This window comes from Mesoplodon densirostris, chromosome 4 (assembly GCF_025265405.1).
Source record: "Mesoplodon densirostris isolate mMesDen1 chromosome 4, mMesDen1 primary haplotype, whole genome shotgun sequence".
NCBI lineage: Eukaryota > Metazoa > Chordata > Mammalia > Artiodactyla > Ziphiidae > Mesoplodon > Mesoplodon densirostris.
Window position 1 is genome coordinate 52,291,486 of NC_082664.1, and position 20,532 is coordinate 52,312,017.

General features: G+C 40.4%; 2 protein-coding genes and 1 pseudogene across 6 annotated transcripts in view; 2 read left to right on the forward strand and 1 right to left on the reverse strand.

The window, feature by feature from the left end:
• Positions 1-3,230, forward strand: part of NEMF (nuclear export mediator factor) — a 55,544-nt gene extending 52,314 nt beyond the window's left edge. Inside the window, exons 29-33 of the mRNA XM_060096258.1 lie at positions 1,498-1,530; positions 2,374-2,474; positions 2,573-2,616; positions 2,698-2,777; positions 3,032-3,230. Of these exons, the coding sequence (XP_059952241.1) occupies positions 1,498-1,530; positions 2,374-2,474; positions 2,573-2,616; positions 2,698-2,777; positions 3,032-3,109 (336 nt within the window). The 3' untranslated portion in view covers positions 3,110-3,230. The remainder of the gene's footprint in view (positions 1-1,497; positions 1,531-2,373; positions 2,475-2,572; positions 2,617-2,697; positions 2,778-3,031) is intronic.
• KLHDC2 (kelch domain containing 2) overlaps positions 1-20,532 on the reverse strand; it is a 28,595-nt gene that overhangs the window by 5,222 nt on the left and 2,841 nt on the right. Inside the window, exons 1-13 of one of the 5 annotated variants that reach the window (XM_060096260.1) lie at positions 17,945-18,229; positions 17,529-17,719; positions 14,281-14,360; positions 12,481-12,598; positions 9,345-9,460; positions 8,964-9,045; positions 8,712-8,795; positions 8,107-8,187; positions 7,972-8,030; positions 7,449-7,558; positions 6,944-7,016; positions 5,753-5,840; positions 5,605-5,657 (exon numbers count right to left, since the gene is read on the reverse strand). In XM_060096260.1, the coding sequence (XP_059952243.1) occupies positions 5,605-5,657; positions 5,753-5,840; positions 6,944-7,016; positions 7,449-7,558; positions 7,972-8,030; positions 8,107-8,187; positions 8,712-8,795; positions 8,964-9,045; positions 9,345-9,460; positions 12,481-12,598; positions 14,281-14,360; positions 17,529-17,681 (1,097 nt within the window). In that variant the 5' untranslated portion in view covers positions 17,682-17,719; positions 17,945-18,229. Of the gene's footprint in view, positions 1-4,085; positions 4,124-5,044; positions 5,366-5,604; positions 5,658-5,752; positions 5,841-6,943; positions 7,017-7,448; positions 7,559-7,971; positions 8,031-8,106; positions 8,188-8,711; positions 8,796-8,963; positions 9,046-9,344; positions 9,461-12,480; positions 12,599-14,280; positions 14,361-17,528; positions 18,230-20,532 lie in introns of those variants that run through there. The other 4 variants (XM_060096262.1, XM_060096261.1, XM_060096259.1 and 1 more) reach the window with 4 other exon arrangements.
• Positions 10,567-10,688, forward strand: LOC132489687 (small nucleolar RNA SNORA11; annotated as a pseudogene).

Genomic DNA, 20,532 nt, shown 5'->3' on the forward strand with positions numbered 1-20,532 from the left:
CTAAAACCAGGATGAGTGGTAACGCTATTCTTAATGGAAAGTCATCTTAGAAATACAACCTAAAAGACTAAAATTGCAGTATATAAGCATAAAAATGGTAGTGTTGATAGCTCATAAAAAGTTTATCATAAGCCATTAGAAAATTTTATGGAGAGGCTAGATTCTGGTGGGAACTTAGTTAAAATAAAAGATAATTAGGATTATCTTGATGACGAGTGGGAAAGGAATTTGCACTTTTCTAGGTTTTTCTATAAGAATATGTTATAGTATCTTACATGATGTTCAGTCTAGCTACAGTTTGAGATATTAACAATTTTTCCAGTTAATATAGTTGCCTAATTGTTCTATCAACTGAATACAAAAGCCCAGCCTTACATATTTCTTTTTTTTTTTTAAATACTGATTAGCTATTTGTTTTCTTATTTATTTATTTTTGGCTGCGTTGGGTCTTTGCTGCTGCATGCGGGCGCCCTCCAGCTGCGGCGAGCAGGGGCCACTCTTTGCCATGGTGCACGGGCCCCTCACTGAGGTGGCTTCTCCCGTTGCAGAGCACGGGCTCTAGGTGCGCAGGCCTCAGTAGTTGTGGCGTGCAGGATCAGTAGTAGCGGCTCGCAGGCTCCAGAGTGTAGGCTCAGCAGTTGTGGCAGACAGGCCCAGCGACTCCGCAGCATGTGGGATCTTCCTGGACCAGGGCTCAAACCCGTGTCCCCAGCATTGGCAGGCGGATTCTTAACCACTGTGCCACCAGGGAAGCCCCCCTTATGTATATCTTCTTGCATGAATATATACATCTTACTGAAATTCTGAACAAAGGATTTACTGTTTTATTGATTTGTAAAAAAAATTTTGTCTCACTTTGTATTTATATTTATGGCAGTTAAAGCTTTGGTTGTAATTGTGTGCTCTATTCAGTGCAGGTAATGCTTACAGGGATCCTAAGTGATACCGTTTTCTTTTTTCCCTGAACAGTGTTGTTTAGTAATTTTAAAACTCATTTTTGTCCTCAAATTTTTATACTATTTATTCTGTAAACCCTAGACTCAGATATTCAGAGGTGTTAATTACGAGTGTTCTTTCATCAGTAGATTATCTTCAGATAGTTTTTAATGTGAGTAAGCAAATAAAGTAAAGCTTATCGTAACATGTGAAAAATTCATCCTAAAACTGTTGAATAGAGACTAGCAAATAAATAAAAGTTCTGTTCACCAGAATTCTCCATTTTCTTTCCCCCTGGCAAACCTATCAAGCTTATTTGTCACTTTAAATTGTCCTAATAGCATTCACTTCTTTAGCATATATTCTGTGGAAGTCTTTTTTTTGAAACTTTAGGGAAACAACCTTTTTTCTCTTTGAATGGCATTGCTTTCTGCTATATTGGATACACCTATTAATTTACTCACAGTCTTACTTATCACTGTTTCTCCTTATAGTTTTTAATGGTTTGGAATTTCAATTTAAGTTATAACTGACTTTTAAAATTTTATATATTTGGAACAGGAAGAGCAAGCTCTGGACCAACAGGGAAATGAGGTATGATTTTGCATTGGGGTTCCTACTACAACACTAACTGCAACCCAGTTCCCAGAACACCTGACACACAACTTCTAACTAATTAAAACTTAAAACACTAAGAAAAGACTACAAGTTCTGGAGTCACACATTCTGGGTTTGAATCCCAACTTTACTACATATGACTACAACCCTGGAAACATTCTTTACGCCTCAGTTTCCTCATCTGAAAAATGGGGATAATAATTGCCCCTACTGAGAGTTGTCTTGAGAATTAAGATAATATACATAAAATGTTTAGAAAAGTTCATGGCATATAATAAGCACTAACTGTACCAAGTGTTTTGTCCTAAATCTAAATTTACTCATGTTAAATAAATATGGGTAATCTTGAACACAGTCCACAAAATGGGAACTCTAAGAAGCCATAGAATTTCTCCTTAAGGACAGGCATGAGAGAAGACTGTTCTAGCCCAGGGTTTCCCAACTTTGGCACTATTAACATTTTGGAGGAGGTAATTCTTTGTTGCAGGGAGTTGTCCCATCCCTGGCATTTACCCACTAGCAGATGTCAGTCGTACTCTATTTCTTCCCCCAACCTCGCTTCAGCTGTGACAACCAAAAATGTCTTAAATGTTTCAATAGGTGCCATTTAAAAAATTGTCATTAATTTTTCTCTTAAATGTTTCAATAGGTGCCATTTAAAAAATTGTCATTAAACTCTGCTTTATTGCTCCGAAGGGTGTAAGACTGTTTATCAGAAAATGATAAAATATATTGATTCTGACAGTGTTTTATTAGAGTTTTCCTCTTTTAGGACTGGTATAAATTATTTTTATAATCGTTTTTGTTTTCCCTTTTTAGGAAAATCTGTTTGACTCTTTGACGGGGCAGCCACATCCTGAAGATGTACTCCTGTTTGCCATTCCAATATGTGCCCCATACAACACCATGACAAACTATAAGTAAGTCGTCATGAGTTTACTCAAACTGCCGCCACAGCACTGACTCATGAATCATTTTGTAATCTCTATTTAGTAACACATGCAATTCCTTTTTAAAGATACAAAGTGAAACTTACTCCTGGAGTTCAGAAAAAGGGAAAAGGTATTTAAAATCTTTTTTTTGAACTATGTTTAAACATTTCTTGACTGAACAGAAGTAGATTTTTCTATTTTCTATTTACAGCTGCAAAAACAGCCTTGAATAGTTTCATGCATTCCAAGGAAGCAACAGCAAGAGAAAAAGACTTATTCCGCAGTGTAAAGGTAAAGTATTCCTCTAGAAACCTCTGGAGATTGGTGGTGCAATTAAAAATGTTAGCAGTTATTGCTTTGTTAGTAGATGGAACCTGCAGCTATTATTTTGGTAGAAAATGCGGTCTTACTAGAAGCAATTATAAAATAAGTAAAATCATATTGGGTGAAAATTTTAGAAATGCCATTCTTCTGACAGCAGAGGACATATAATTGTCATAAAAGAAAATATGATTGTGAAGATACTCAGCAATTCTTTTTTTTAGGACACGGATTTATCAAGAAACATTCCTGGCAAAGTGAAAGTGTCTGCACCCAATCTTCTGAATGTAAAAAGAAAATAGCTGAAATGAAATCCTAAAATATTTGAGAAGAGTCAATTTTATAGCCTTTTGGAAGTTCAGAGATGAAAACATCATGTAACAAGACTTCCGCATTTAAAAATAAACTAAACGTTGCCTTGTATTCGCCAAAAGGACTTATTTTTTTTTCCCAGTTTTATAGAGAGGAAACAGTGTCTATGATAGGATTTCCTAAAATACCTGTGGACAGCTAAATGCTAATTGTATACATCTGTAGTTATCCTCCTACATTTTCTTGAAATTTGGGAGGTTAATATTAAGTATTCATTTCATGCTGTAAAGAAATGAAATAGTGAAGTGGCTCAACTGCTTAGACTATTGACTTGGTAGTTTACTGTATATAACGTATATCTATTACAGGCCAATCACAAGTTTTTTTTCTGGTGGTGGTGGGGATTGGCGGTGGTTAAACATTTAGGATTAAGTCTTAAAAACCCTAAGCAGTGAAAGAGTAGACTTTCTTCTGCCTTTACCCATATTAGACCAGATTTTTTTTTTTTTTTTTTTTTTTTTTTTTTGTGGTATGCGGGCCTCTCACTGTTGTGGCCTTTCCTGTTGCGGAGCACAGGCTCTGGACGTGCAGGCTCAGCGGCCATGGCTCACGGGCCTAGCCGCTCCGCGGCGTGTGGGATCTTCCCAGACCGGGGCACGAACCCGTGTCCCCTGCATCGGCAGGCAGACTCTCAACCACTGCGCCACCAGGGAAGCCCATAGACCAGATTTTAAATACAAATCAATCATTTCCATGACTCAGCTTAAGAGATAACACCTAGAAGAAATTGGTGTTGACAATTTCCATGCATTTATACACCTTTACTTTACTTTTCATCTTAATTTCCTCCTTGTAATCTCATTCAGCTCTGTACCGTTTTCCACCTCCAGTAATTATCAGTAGCATGTTACAGAGTATCTTAACCTATATCTTAACCTAACTCCATAAGTGCACTTTTAGGCTTACCACTAAAGACTCCTGACCCAGCTTTCTTCTTCTGTCTCCTAACAGAACGGAGAATAAAGCCATACATTATTTTCATTCCTTATGAGCTACAAAACTGTTACTTTTAAAATAATTAGATAATAGCTGCCTAGAGTCAACATGAGCACTTGCCCCAGCCCCTGTGCCGAAGCATTAAGGTCAAAGTACTAAACAGCTGTTGGTCCTTCCAAGGTTTCTTTTACCTGCTTAACCTTATCGAGAATATTTTTCCTTTTGAAGTTACTGTTAAAAACAAAAACCTTGGGCTTCCCTGGTGGCGCAGTGGTTGAGAGTCTGCCTGCTGTTGCAGGGAACATGGGTTCGTGCCCCAGTCCGGGAAGGTCCCACATGCCGCGGAGCGGCTGGGCCCGTGAGCCATGGCCTGTGCTCTGCAACGCGAGAGGCCACAACAGTGAGAGGCCTGCATACCACAAAAAAAACCCCAACAAAAATAACAAAAACCTTTATGTAGCCTAGTGTTGTAAATACAACATAATAGACTACTCGTGCCATTAAAAAAACATCTGAAATATTCATGTCTTTCTTTAAAAAATAACTTCACCATTTTGGGCCTCCCTGGTGGCGCAAGTGGTTGAGAGTCCGCCTGCCGATGCAGGGGATACGGGTTCGTGCCCCGGTCTGGGAGGATCCCATATGCCGCGGAGCAGCTGGGCCCGTGAGCCATGGCCGCTGAGCCTGTGCGTCCGGAGCCTGCGCGTCCGGAGCCTGTGCTCCGCAACGGGGGAGGCCACAACAGTGAGAGGCCCGCATACCGCAAAAAAAAAAAAAAATAAAAAAAAAAATAACTTCACCATTTTGATAGTGGTAAGGATAATTAGTATAATGTTTCTACAGGTATATATCCTGATGTTACCAAACAGGAAGTATAATAACCATTCCTTGGGGTAAGAAGCCCAAATATTAACTTACTTTTGTTTTAATAGAAGACAGTTACTGGTGTTAAATACATTTATTGTAAACTTTAGACACAAAAATAGGTTCTCTAGGCCATTCACATGCACACTAAAACTAAAAAGCTGCAAACTACAACAATGCACATAATTATATAAACAATGTCACTCTGATGTTTACAGAATTGCTGTCCATGCAAGTGATCAGAGGCACTGTCTATGAAGCCTTAAGATCCAGAAGTGTTGTTACTACCAAACCTCTGATTAACACTGTGAAGTAAGTGTTTTGGAAGGCAGTTCCACGAGCTGGCTAACATTTCTTTAAAGCAAATGACTGCTTCTAAGCTTAGCCTGAAAGTGGACAAAGAAAGAGAAAAATAATTTCACTTTACTGTTTAGAAGTACATTCACTTGAAGAACTACCAAAAAAGAAAAAGCACTTTAAAGATTTTCATAGGAACTGGATAGTTTTATCAGTGAAGGCTTGCTATTGCCCTTAGATTATCCATAAACCTGTTTTTTCAAGAGCACTAATTTAAAGTGTTTAAGAAACACAATTTAAAGTAAGTACCAAGTAAAAAGTTACTTACCTTACAAGAGATTTTGGTTGAACTGAAAATATAAGTATTTCATTACTGTGTGCCTGAAAAACAGACATGAAGAATATATTAAAAGTACTTCACAAGAAAGCTTCAGCAATATTATGAAGTGTCCTTTAATAAAGGGTAGTGTACTTACAGCCCTGTGATGGACAAGAAGGTTATTGGCACACCCACCAAACACAATGACTTCTCCTTCATCACTGGCACAAGCTGTATGCCATAATCTACATTTAAAACAAAAACTTGAGTTTGAAGTCACCCTGAACACCAAACTGATCATTTATACTACAGAATGGAGATGATGAAATAAAGACTAAAGATCTTTAGTGCAGCCCAAAACATAATGGTGAGATGCAGTTATCTCAAGGAAACGTAGCAGAAGCTAGAAAAATCAATGTCTGTTTTATCTGGGTGTTACTGTTTTATCTTTCTGGTCCATTCCTAATTTATGCAATGAGGAATGTGAACTGGACTGTTCTCTAGGTTTTTGTTAGCAATAAAAGTCTTACGGGGGATTAGTGGTATATGCCCTCTGCTTCTTTTCCTCTTTTCATGGGCAGGACCAGTTGGCCTTACACAAAACATCTGAGGGATGCTGACTCTGCCTGGGTGAACAAAGTATCCTCAGGCCTGATAATTCTGTGGAAAGAATATTTGTGCCAAGTGACGTCTTAGCGGCATGACTGTACTTAGGCCAGAGGTGTGGGGAAAAATGCAGGCTGACATTATCCAAATGTGCTTTGAACACCAACTTTGACTGCATCATTTCCTTTAGCAGTCTTTGTAACAATTCTTTTTGAGATTAACAAGAAAAATAACTATCAGTGTTTTAATAGGCTCTTTTTGGATGATTTGACTTCTTGATCTTTGTTATACAGCACAACTGCAAATCTGATTGAAAGTTCTTGATTCTCCCTCCCCAGCCCCTCCCCACCACTGCCATAAACATTCTTTAGGGTTTTGAAATTCTCTCCTTTCCAGTTCCTTTTTGTTTTTTTAATGAAAAACCTAGAAACAGTTCAACTCGACTAAAGAGCTTGAGTATAAATTTTAACAATGTCAGTAATTTTATGATGAAGCAAAAATCAAAATCAAGCCCTATTTATCATACACAGATGATAAAAAAGAAAGCACTGATACTAGGATAACATTGGTTTTCTCTTCTTCCAAAAGCTACAATGTTAAACCTTAGTGAATGCTAGGGTTCTTATAATAAGAATGATGAACTGAATGCAGCCAATCAAATTTCCTCAATCATTACCAGTCTTGTACATCTCTATGGACCTCATTCATTCAGCATAAGAATTAGCTTTTAAATAGTTCATACCTTGGTTTTTCAGTATAGGGATGATTAAACTGTATCCATTCGTTTTTACTGATGCAATAAGTCCAGGCATCACCTGATTGAAGCAAAGAAAAAGAGCTATGAAGTATATTATTCTGCAAAGAAAAAGAGCTATGAAGTATGTTATTCTGTTAATGTGACATTGATATTTAAAGAGCATAGCTTTAGTAAGAACAGTAATCAGATTTTGAGTAGATACAGAAAGTATATTTCCTTTTTTTCCCTGCAGTTAAATTAACCAAGTAAGCCCTTAGCATGTAAGCCCTTCCCTTAGCAGGGCAAAGTGTTCCAGGTCATTTTTTTACTGGATCAATGGATGTGTCATATGAAAACAATTATAGGTATGTTATAGGATCAAAATTAGTAGCAAACCTTCTAACCAACCCTATAGCCCTCTGATAAATTTAAAATACTGATTTTTTTCAGCTATTTATATATTACTTATGAATGATATATAATAACTTTTTAATGTTTTTAAAGTACTTACTTAGTGGCTGTTTATCAGTGGTAAATCCTCCAAAGAGAAAGAGATGATCTGAAGAAACTGGTGTTAGTGAGTGCCAAGATCGGCCAACTGGGCATATGCCTTGTGGAATTCTGAAAATAATAGCTGAGTTACAATGTCTACATTTAAAAGCCGCTACTGTATTTAACGCAGAGAAATACTAAAGAAGTTTTCTTTAAAAATTTATATGGAATTTTGAAAAGAGACTTTAAAAAGGCTTCTTGGTATTAACTACATGCTTTATAATGAACTACTTTCTTTGAAGGAAGAGTCAACTTTAGATCTTTTCTTTTCAATAAACACTGAGCACATGCTATGTGCCAGGCATAGTTATGGGAAATGAAAATTTTAAAATTCCTTCTTTAAGGATTTAGTGATTATGTTTACTTAATTCATAGTTATAGAAAATGTAAGCAAGTACATTATATACTAATACAGTAAGGGAAAAATCCATTGAAATTTCTTTGAAAAACTTTTCTAAATAATTATCTAAAATGATACCTACAATTCATTCCACTCCCATGTATCCAGATTAAGATAGTGAAGATCATTCATTCTAGCATCCTAGAAAAGGAAAATTAACTAGTTATCATTCTGAGTAATTCAAAAGCAAATCATTGAAACTGTTTTATATACTCACTCGATATCTGCCTCCAAACACAAAGCCTTTGTTTCCAACAGTTGCACAGGCATGGGCAGCACGAGGTGAAGGTGCTTTACCCTAGTAAAGTCATAAAAGCAACTTAATAAATAAGTGAACATCTTATAAATACCAGAAAGAGTCTACTCTGGATGTGGGATAAGAATGGGCAAGACACTTGAGCTTTTAAGCTGAAGTGCCAACTTATAGTAGACAGCAGTACTGAAGGCTGACTAGCAAACTGGGAGTTTCTGAAATATATTACTGAAGGGGCTGGTTCATACAATAGAGTGCTTGCTTGCTTTACTTTTATCTTTTAAAACAAAAGCTAGCATATTATATGACATCTGTGTCAGAGGAAAAAGAAATCTAATATTTGAGTAACTTAAATTCCAATCCAGCACTAGGTCATTTATTACAAACAATACCACTTTAACAGCTATTAGATAATAGATGCTGGGCTAGTCTATACATTCATTAAACTTTTTTGAGTTTTAAACTCCTTGGAGAATAACGAACTGTCAATTTTACACCACCTGCCAACTCCCCTTCTCGTCTAAGCAGCCTTGCTTTATTTAATAATTCATTATTCTTCAGTAACTCACAGTAGTTATAGGCTGGCTCCAGACAAATGTTTCAGTGTCTAAAATATGTACATGATCATTCCATCCTCTTGGATGACTTGAATTCTACAGAAAATAAATAAGAATCTGAGTTATTTTACAAATAATGTTTGTAAAATCATATAGCCTTTGTCTAGTTTATTAACAGAGCAAAATGAACAAAGCTAATAGCAAACAAAGTGTATTATTTCAACAGACTAAGTAGGCCATATGCAAATACGAAATTTCATTTACCCAAAAAGATGTTTCATCAAATTCAAAAGTTCCCAATACTTTATCTTCAGGTAAATATCCATACCCTCCAAAAAATATTAACCTGTTTGATAAAAAACCAAGACATTAAAAAGTCAAACATCCACAGGATACAAGAGATTTTTTATATTTTGTCTTATCCATGAGTTGAGAAGGCACACTTGAGTATATAAAACTACTTATTCAAATAATAATGGCTAATATGGCTAACATTTATGTCTTAGGTGCTTTACCATCAATTCACTTAATCCTCATGGGTGCTCGAAGGCGTGTTCTACTGTTACAATGGTTATTGGTTAATGACACTTGGATGGCAAAGCACTTTCCACATAAAAACCCAAACCTATAGTGCTGCTAACTCACTTGTTTTTATATACCCAGACACCGAGTTTGTCCTTTGATGATGGAGGAATTCCTTGGCAGTCAATTCTTTCCCAGTGTAATACTCGGTCTGTAGACCTTGAATCCAGCATGTAGAACTGTCAGAAGCAATGATTTCAGTTAGATTTGGTTACATGAAAGAAATTCAACCTTGGCATTTAATTTTATTGCATTCATGCTAATAAGAATGTCATCTAATTCAGTACTACTAAAAGTGTAACTGCAGACTGGCTGCTTGTCTGCAAAGTGTTAACTGGTCTGAGTCTAGATAAGAAATTTCTGCCAGAATGTAAACTACCTAAGTCACTGCGTTCCCTGTTTAGTTCAGCTTATTTTTTTCCCATACCACATTTTTTTGATGAAGGAATAGAATGTGTGTTGATTTACATTCTTGGCCTTAGATAGGCACTTTGAGTTGTACTGATCTAATTTACGGGTATCAGGATGGTATTACCAAAAAATCAGACTTAGTAATTCATCTTCAAATTCAATTTAACAAACATGTCTTAAGTGCCTACTTAACTCTAGGAGCTAAGGATAAATCTTAAAAGATTAAGTATTCGTCTATCTTTCACATCCAGGTATTTAAATAAATCTGACTTTTTTTTTTTTTTTTTACTTAGGCTCCTAAAGCTTCCTCTCCTCAACTTTAGTCAGGTAACTACTATCATTTCTCTGACCACTCCCCTAAAGCCACAGCTTCTCTTTTTCCCAAGCTTCCTCATGTTGTGTCAAACTTAGTTTTCTCCCCCTTAGCCCTGAAAAATACACAGCTCAACTACAGCCTACAGTAGCGCCTCACAAAACCTTTTAGGCACGGAACCCTTTCTTCAAACAAAATCTTAAGCAAAAGCCTAAATATAAAAATAAGGGGGCTTCCCTGGTGGTGCAGTGGTTGGGAATCCACCTGCCAATGCAGGGGATGCGGGTTCGGGCCCTGGTCCAGGAAGATCCCACATGCCGCGGAGCGGCTGGGCCCGTGCGCCACAACTACTGAGCCTGTGCTCTAGAGCCTGCAAGCCGTAACTGCTGAGGCCCGTACACCTGGAGCCTGTGCTCCGCAGTGGGAGAGGCCGCTGTGGTGGGAGGCCCATGCACCGCAACGAAGGGTGGCCCCCGCTCGCCACAACTAGAAAGAGCCCGCGTGCTGCAACGAAGACCCAACATAGCCAAAAATAAAAATAAAATAAATTTATTTAAAAAAAATAATAATAAGGTCCTGAAGAAATGGCTCCTCTGTTTACAACATACCCAACAGGAATCTGGGTTCATTGTGACAAGAGGCACAAAACTTGTGGCCTTCCTATGAGCAAATATCCAACACGTGTCCCCCTGCACCTCCACGTGGCTGCTAGGCAGGACCAGTGGGACAGGGCTCAATATTGGAAGAAAAGCTACAGTATTTAGTGGGGAAGTTTGCCACCTAGAGCCTGTCAGGTCCACTCATGCATGGGCCATGAATGGTCTTATAGACATAAAGGCTTTGAACCTCTCTTTTCAAGGAAAAAGAAAAGAAAAATAGATTCCAATTATGCCATCTGGAAAAGGCAAAACTATGGAGACAATAAAAAGATCAATGGTTGCCAGGAGTTTGGGGGGAGAGGAAAGATGAATACACGGAGTACAGAAATTTTTATGAGCAGTGAAATACTTCATATGACATTATAATGATGGATATATCTCATTATATTTGTCCAAACCCACAGAATGTGCAACACTATTCACTTAATTAAAGTGAACCCCAAGGTGAACTGTGAATGCATAAATTAAATAAAAGTGGAGCTACCCTTGTTAAAATGGAGGAGGAAGGGGCAGTCTGGGGCCTGCCCAACACCATATGCTCCCCTCACACGTGTCCCAAGGCATCTCAAGGAAATCCCTAGAGTTCCTAGAAGCGCAGTTTGAAATCTGAAACCACTTCAGCCATATGCTCATCTACAGTAAATCACTTGGCATGTCCGTGAACAAGATATTTGCTTATACCTCTGCATCTTGGTACCTATATCTTGGCTACCCCTTCCAATTGTATGCTTCTATTCAAGCAGCACCTCTTCGGTGAAGACTCTTCATTTTTCTGTTCCTCTGTCCTACCAAACACAATGGTAAGGATTCTTTTTCAGATTCAACATTTTTTTTTTTTTTTTTTTTGTCTATGAACTGCAAATACTTTTTTTTTGTGCTACACGGGCCTCTCACTGTTGCGGCCTCTCCCGTTGCGGAGCACAGGCTCCGGACACGCAGGCTCAGCGGCCATGGCTCACGGGACCAGCCGCTCCGCGGCACGTGGGATCTTCCCAGACCAGAGCACGAACCCGTGTCCCTTGCATCAGCAGGCGGACTCTCAACCACTGCGCCACCAGGGAAGCCCCAGATTCAACAATTTTTACTGAACCATTACTACGAGCTGACTCTGTGTTTCTCTTTATGATATGCTACTGAAATCATTTACTTATATGTGTCCCTTCTAGAATGTGAGCTCCTAGAGGCGGGGACGGTGTCATTCATCTCTGTCTCCAATGTCTAAACAAGTGCTCAGCATTAAGGTGCTTACTAAGTTGCCAAATAAATGAATTTTTAAGAGTCTATCTATATCACATGCACCTTTCTGAGTGCATCTGTCTCTTACTGGCCTGAGAGAAAAACTGATACCTTTTTCCTATTTGTTAAAGATGTAGACTAAGTCTGAACAACAGTATCTTATGGTGCCATGTTATAGGAATGTTAGTATATAAAATCTGTGTTAATTTCTCCTATGGCTTTTTGAATTGTGGCCTATTAAATTTTACCCTGCCCTCCCTTAACTGCATCTTGTTTTCATTTAGTTTACTAATATTCATCTAATACTTGAGGGTTCTGAAAGAACAAGTAGCTGCAAAGAACACAAAGAAAAACAACCTAGGAAGTTACTGCACACACCTTACCAACCAAAGCTGGTTTTACAGAAGGCCCAGGTAAATACTGGCTGGTAGACAAAAATACTAAAATGCACATTCATACCATAATCAAGTACATGTATTTTTTAACTGGAACAAGAACAAGTATGGGCTAACCTTAGAAATCTGAAGTTGTCTGAAAAAGAACAAAGTTGCCTTAAACCATAATCCTTAGAAACACTAACCTTATTCGTATTGCCTCTTGAATGGTGTCCTCCAAACAAGTACAGCACCCTGTCTACACACACAGCACAGCTTCCTGACATAGAAGGAGGAACATCACCCTCAGTGTTAATTTTTTTCCTAAAGGGGAAAAAACTGAATGTAAATAGATTTCCCAAAAAGGAAAAAATGCAAAAATCTATTCATTCTTCTAATTCTATTCCCACAATAAAAGAAAAAATAAAATAAGCGGGCTAAGTAGCTATATCGAGGGTCTCTTCTAGCTCTCAAGTTAGTTAAAAGAAAGAACTCATCCCTTTCACCCACTCCACAGGCTGTGCCAGCAGGTACTTACACATGGCAGCATGGGAGGTTCTAAAAGCCTACGTGTCATTTTATTATTCTAGGAGCAAACCATCTTACATTTCTCAAACTAAATTGTTTGCTTTTCTACTTACTTGGTCATAAATGATGGTTTTTTGTTTTTGAGTGGGCCAAGAACCCAAAAGAAAAAAAACTTCAGTATGTCAGTCCTGACAGATTAATAGGTGTTTTTAATTCAGTCACCTTTTAGCCATTCAAACGAACCTTTTTCGGACCTTATGTAATACTCCCAACACTCAGGTAGTGCCTGCTATAGGCCAGTCCCTCCTCTGAGTGCTCTTTACATGTTTTAACTCATTCTGAACCTAAAAGCTAATAATTCTAAGATTCAGAATATTAATACGACACTCAAGGTCTTTTGCTCAGAATATCACTTCATCTATGCTAACTAAGCTTTAAGTTTTTTATTTGTTTTTGGCTGCACCATGCGACACACAGGATTTTAATTCCCCAACCAGGGACCAAACCCATGCCCCCTGCAGTGGAAGTGCAGAGTCCTAACCACTGGACCGTCAAGGAATTCCCAAGCTTTGTTTTGATAGACTTAATTTGTAAAATTCCTTATGGGGCTGCATTGTTAAAAGAAAATATTAGAATTTCCATATTAAAGGAATACTATTATAAATGTCCAATTCTCTAGAAAAAGATCATCAAACAGCTAGATTAACACTGGCTATGTGCAAAAATAATCCTGGTTTATTTTTAGTTGACCTTTTAAATCAAGTGGAACTACTATTCTCCTAGTTCTGAGATCTCTAATATGTTAAAGTATGTAATGCACAAAGTTTTCACAAAGCAAACCATGGGGAAAAAACTACTTTATAAATCCCTAAACACGGCCAACCCAGTATTTTGAGAATCACATTAATTCTGCTAAGAACATACTCGAGTAATACTGGTACGAAACTGGCAAAAGGTCCTTTCAGAATATCTACAGTTTGTATGCAACTTTAAGTTAATTTTGTTTTTTAGGCAAAATGTACTATTTCAAAGGGATTTGCATAGAAATTTTAATATTAGAGCTCATTAAAATAGAATACTACCTTTATTTCTAGCAGATACAATCTGGAAATTCTTTTCTCATTCAAGATAGCACAAAACAAAGACAACATCTTGAAAAATATATAATATGGAACTTTTATTATATTTCCATTCCAGGATTTGAAGCCTCTACCTCTTTAATATTACTATAATACTTGACACAGCTCTGAATAGAAATTTCTTCAAGGTCATAAAAGCATCTAGTAATTACTGAACTACTAAAGAGATGCAAAAGCATCTAAGCTTAGCAGCTAAGCTAAACTAGCAGAACACTGTTTTCAGAATATATAGATAGCATCTATTAAAGTATTTTTATTCATTAGTGTGGGTTTCACAGAGTATGTTTTTGTTTGCAACCTTATTTGGATTTTTAAGTCCCCCTCATAATATCCAGTTACCATCTTCCAGTCTCCATGTTGTAGATCCAGAGTTCTTCTCTAGGCAGATAAAAGTCATATAATCCTCTGACTTGATTACTCTAAGAAAAAACAAAGAAACAAAAAAAAACTGCACATATAAAAAATAACTTGTATTCTAAAGAGGCACAATTGTATATTTTATATATATATATTGTATATATATTGTATATCTTATTTGAGATACTGAGAGTTATGAAAAGTTAAATAGGTTATAACAGTTCTATCAAATGCATAATCCTCCCTGCACCATGCCACATACTCAAGGTAATGCTTAATACAGACAGCCCTCAATTCAAATTTTTGATACAGCAGTTGTAATGGTGCAGGAAGTTAAGAGATTTCCAGGTAATCTCTAAGGCCACTTTATCCTGAGAAGTCCATGCACCAAATCTCACTTGCATGACTTCATGGGAGATTACCTGTGCCATGGTCGGCACGCTAAAGAAAGGTCTGCCTTGAATGTACCTGATCCTTGGGGCTTCCCTCATGGCACAGTTGTTTTAAGAGTCCTCCTGCCAATGCAGGGGACACGGGTTCGATCCCTGGTCCAGGAAGATCCCACATGCCGCGGAGCAACTAAGCCCGTGCGCCACAACTACTGAGCCTGCGCTCTAGAGCCCGCAAGCCACAACTAAAGTCTGCGTGCCTAAAGCCCGTGCTGTGCAACAAGAGAAGCCCGCGCACCGTAACAAAGAGGAGTGCCTGCTCGCCGCAACTAGAGAAAGCTCACGCGCAGCAACGAAGACCCAACGCAGCCAAAAATAAATAAATAAATAGATAAATTAGGGGAAAAAAAGTACCTGATCACTAACAGGTGATGTAGAGTTTTCTAGCCATTCTCCCCTTTCACCCATCCATTCTCCACCAAGAAGCAGAGAGGGCAGAACTGAAAATATTAAGTCCTCATGCAAAATTTTGTTCCTTGTTCTGATCCAATTCCCTTCAGGTAACAGACTGAGATTACCATATGCCAGAACTAGCTAAGTGCTGTCCACGGAGTGCTTTATTTTTTTTTTTACTTTTTTACTTTTTTTTTTTTTGCGGTATGTGGGCCTCTCACTGTTGTGGCCTCTCCCGTTGCGGAGCACAGGCTCTGGACGCGCAGGCTCAGCAGCCATAACTCATAGGCCCAACTGCTCTGCGGCATGGAGGATCTTCCCGGACCGGGGCACAAACCCGTGTCCCCTGCATTGGCAGGCGGACTCTCAACCACTGCGCCACCAGGGAAGCCCCACGGAGTGCTTTATTTAATCCTCACAACCACCATAAGAAAGAGCTGGCACAGGTTTTTCGAAGAGGAAGGTGATTTGCCCAAGGCTGCTTAGCAAGGGACAGTGGAACGGAACCAGGATTCCTGCCTCCATTCCCTGCATTTGCAACTTCAGCCACTGCCTGAGCCACTTTCTGAACAATGTCGATATACAGTAAACTGTTGCAGTTCACTGAAATGGGTGTCAAAGAGTCTTACAAGCTTGAGTATTAGAGAATAGAACAGCTGGCCATGTAAACATTTCTCTTTCCACTCCACCACTTAGGAAAGGAAAGGCTGGAGGCAAGATAGCAGGCTGACCTGGAATACATCAGGCTGGTGGGAGGAGGAAAACTGACTTCTGTGTAGGAAGCTAAGGTTTATTGCCATCAAAACAATCTCCAAGGGCTTCCTGTTTGTGGTACTCTTAGGGTTCTAGCCAAAATGGGGAGGATGGCCTGTTTTGGAACCACCAACTTACTTCATTGATCAAGCTTCTCCACCTGGCCTCAGCCCTAAGGCATCCAGGCCCTCCACAACTCAGCTTCAGAAATTTTGCACCCTGACAACCCTCCTTCTGCCCACATTCCTTCTTTGTGAAAAGTCCCATTCCCTCAACACTGCTGAGTTTTACAAATAGAATTACAAATAAAGTAGTTTAGGCTGAAGACTAACAGGTTTACTTTTCTCCAAGGGAATTATTTACGTTTTAATTAAGGTCACCACATACTGGCCACCTTCCTCCTACGAAATACTCTCCTCTGAACACATTCATTAGAGGCTGGGGAAAACATTCCAGATTAATTAGGATTGGCAAAAAGGAACCAAATGAAGTAATCAGGAAAGCGTTATCCCATCTATCTTTTGAGAGTCATCTCAAAGACGGTCAACTATGATCAGCTGTACCATAAGCTAAAATCTACTAACAGAATCAAGAAGTGCTTCCAAGTCACGGGAGGTACAGGTGTAGCGGACTAGATTTCAAGCACATGGGGATGGGGGGAGATCATTTTTAAAACCAAGAGACTAAAAAGAATATTTTCGGTAGGAATAGATCAGAACCACCCCAGCAAATGAAAATAAGACGATTCTAGAATGTGGAGTGCTACTGGGAACCTCTAAAAGCAAAGGGCAGAACTAGTGAGAAGGTTTAAATAGGAGACACTTGGGTAGGATTTCCAGACAGAGGAAAAGAGAAGAAATGCAAGTAAATGCTCTAAACTGGTAACTAATCATATTGTTCACGAGTAGAGGTCAAAGAGCCGCACTCTGTAGTTAAAGTTGTTCCTGTTGATTTTTTCGGTTATTTCTAGAGCTTTCCCATTAATTTTCTTAATAGGGATTTCTTGTGAAAAACATCCTTTCTCAGCTGAAACCAAAAGGAAAATAGCCCTGAAGCGTTCCAATAACGCTGGGATGTAGCTGGGACGCCTGAACAGGCGGGAAGGTTCAATAAGACGATTCCTGCGGCCTTTGGGAATTCCGAGGCATTTTCCTACACTGCCGTCTCCCCATAAGTGGGCCACGGTATCAGTGGGCCACCTGAGCCCGGCTCCACAGGGTAATGTGCTCCTAGGTAGACCTGATAAAGGATAGGAGTGATCTTACACACCGTTACCTCTTATACACCCCCAACCCTTTTAAATAAAACGTTTCGCGGTCCTGCACCGCCCGCCATGCCCTCCCCAGATAAAGCTCGGATGTCAAACAGCGCGCAGGGCGGCCGCGAGCAGCGCGGGGCGGGGAGCGGGCTTTGTAAGCAGAAGGCGGGCGTGACAACAGACCAGGAGGCTTGGGACGGTAGGGAGACCCGTGGGAAGATTCCCACACTCGCGGAGGACAAGGAACCAACGGGCGGAGTCGCGACGTTGGGGCGCGGGAGGCGAACGGGGCGGCCGCTCTGGTCCTCCCGCCGGCCCGCCGCCCCCGACCCAGTAACAGCCGAGCGACGCCCACCGCGGCCCGGCCACCCACTGACCTTGTAGCCGCCCCAGACGAACATGTGGCGCCCGTCGCTGACGGCTACGTGGCCGCTGCGCTCAGCGGGGCAGGCGAGTTCCGCGGACTCGTAGCCCTCATAGGCCGGCCCCGGGAGCTCGTCCTCCCGCAGGTCCTCGTAGCCATCGGCCATCTTGAGGCTGCACTTCGGCTCACCGACAATCCCCACACCTGCGACGGAGGAAAAGACAAAGGAAAAGGAAGGAGACGCACGGTGGCGCGAGGCGAGGCGGCGGCGAAAGGCACGGCGTTAGGGCCGCTCCCCGCCGCCCGCGCTCGCGTCCTCCCGGCCTCTCCGAGGACGGCCTCTCGCCGGCTGGCGGGGGTCGCGGGCGGGGGGCGGCAAGGGCGCAGAGCCGGGAGCAGGGCGGGCAGGGGTCCGCCTCGGGCCGGTACCTGCTTCCAGCCCCTCCGCCCCACCTCCAGCTCGCTTCTCGCCGCAGACGGCCTTTGTTTACGTCGCGGCAGGAACCGCCCGTTCCGCTGACGCCGCCCGCCCAGCTCCGGAAGAGCGGCCGACGTTCAGCTCCCTCAGCGCTGGGTCATCCCGCCGCCTTCTCCCGGACGGCCTGGCTCCGGGGCGCCCCGCCCTCTTCTTCTCCCGCCGAAGTCTGGGCGCAGAAGCTGGAGGAACTTCTACGCACACTCCGCGCGTCCCTTCACTACAAGGATATGCTGAATTAGCCAGATTCTCGCAAAAAATGTTTCTTCCCAGAAGGCCTTGTTTGATTGAGGGATGTTCTCAAAGGGTTCACAGACGGGAAAGGGGTAGCAAATTGCTTAACTAGCAAGTTTCTGGTCTCAGGGTCTCCAGAGTCAGTGCCCTGTCTTCCCGAGGACAAGGGGTGGGGGTGGCTCCTCTCCTCTCCCAGGTGGTCCCACCCCTATTGCTGGGTGGCTTCCCGGCGGAGGTGCCGCTTGGTGCGCGTGGCATCTCTGGGATTGCGTGCCACCCCGACTGTTTTGCAGAGCGGTTCACGACATCTCTCTTTAAGGTCTTTTGGTTCAACTGAAATCTTAATTTACTGCTGCATCCTCCACCCAGTTTGGAAAACTGTGCTCAAAAAGTGTCTCAGAAACCTTCACTACCCAAGCCTTCAGGGAGGAAAATGAATCCTGTTCACACAGATACTGTTTTCGCTTACAATTAATATGATACAATTGATATGATACTTTTCAGAAACCTTCACCACCCAAGCCTTCAAGGAGGGAAATGAATCCTGTTCACACAGGTTTTCGCTTACATTTAATATGATACTTTTAAGAAACCTTCACCACCCAAGCCTTCAGGAAGGGAAATGAATCCTGTTCAAACAGATACTGTTTTCACTTACATTTAATATGATACTTTTCAATTAGGTCAAGAGAAAATTAAGAATCATTGTAATCTAAATTTGATTTCTCACCTGTAAAACGGGGTTAGACTAGACTGCATCTTAAATCCCTAATCTAATGGTGCCTCTATACTTGGATGTATTTGGTGAGTGGAGTGTGCTTTATTATCCTCTCCCTTCCCCATCTTCACGCTGCGACCATTATGTAGAAGGAATACTTCAAACAACAACATCAAAAGGCTTTTCTCACTACAATTTTCGGAGTATGTAATTTCTTCCCTAGCCACTGCCCCTGTGTTTACAACTTATCAAAATTTGCGGGGTGGGTAAAAACAGTACTGAGAAATTTATAGCAGTGAGTGCATATATTAGAGAAGAAGAAAGATCTAAAATCAATCACCTAAGTTTACATCTTAGGAAGCTAGAAAAAGAGGAACGAATTAAATCCAAAATAAGAGGAAGAAAAATAATGAAATGATGAAAAGAAAGAAACCAATGAAACTGAAAACAGGAAATCAATAGAGAAAAGCAATAAAACCAAAAGCTGGTCCTTTGAATAGATAATGAAATCAATAAACTTCTAGCCAGGCTAACTAAGAAAAAGAGACACAAATTACTAATATCAGAAATGAAACAGGACATCACTATAGATCCCATGGACATTAAAAAGATAATAAAGAAATATTATGAAGAACTCTGCCTATATATTTGATAAACTAGATGAAATGGTCCGATTCCTTGAAAGACACAATCTGCCAAAACTCATATAAGAAGAACAGATAATCTGAACAGGCCTATATCTATTAAAGAAATTTAATCAATAATAGCCTTCCAAAACAGAAAGCAACAGGCCCAGATGGGTCCATGGATAAATTCTAACAAACATTTAAGGAAGAAATTATCTACAATCTCTTTGAGAAGACAGAAGCAGAGAGAATACTTCCTAACCCATTCTGAAACCAGTATTACCCTAATACCAAAACCAGACAAAGACATCACAAGAAAACAACAGACCAATATCTCTCATGAATATATATGCCAAAACCCTCAACAAAATATTAGTAAATCAAATCCAAAATATTAAAAAAGAATTATATACCACAACCAAGTGGGACTTATCCCAGGTATACAAGACTGATTCAACATGCAAAAATCAACCAGTGTGGGACTTCCCTTGTGGTGCAGTGGTTGGGAATCTGCCTGCCAATGCAGGGGACACGGGTTGGAGCCCTGGTCCAGGAAGATCCCACATGTCACAGAGCAGCTAAGCCCGCAAGCCACAACTACTGAGCCCACGTGCCCCAACTACTGAAGCTCGCATGCCTAGAACCTGTGCTCCACAACAAGAGAAGCCACCGCAATGAGAAGCCCGTGCACCACAGCAAGGAGTGGCCCCCGCTCACTGCAACTAGAGAAAAGCCCGCACGCAGCAGCGAAGACCCAACGCAGCCAAAAATAAATTAATTAATTAATTTTAAAAACGTCAACCAATGTAATCCACCGTATCAACAAGCTAAAGAAGAAAAATCACATGATTACAATAGATGAAGAAAAAGCATTAAACAATATCCAACACGTATTCATGATGACAACAAAAAAAAGCTCTCAGCAAACTAGGAATAGAGAGGAACTTCCTTAACCTGATAAGGA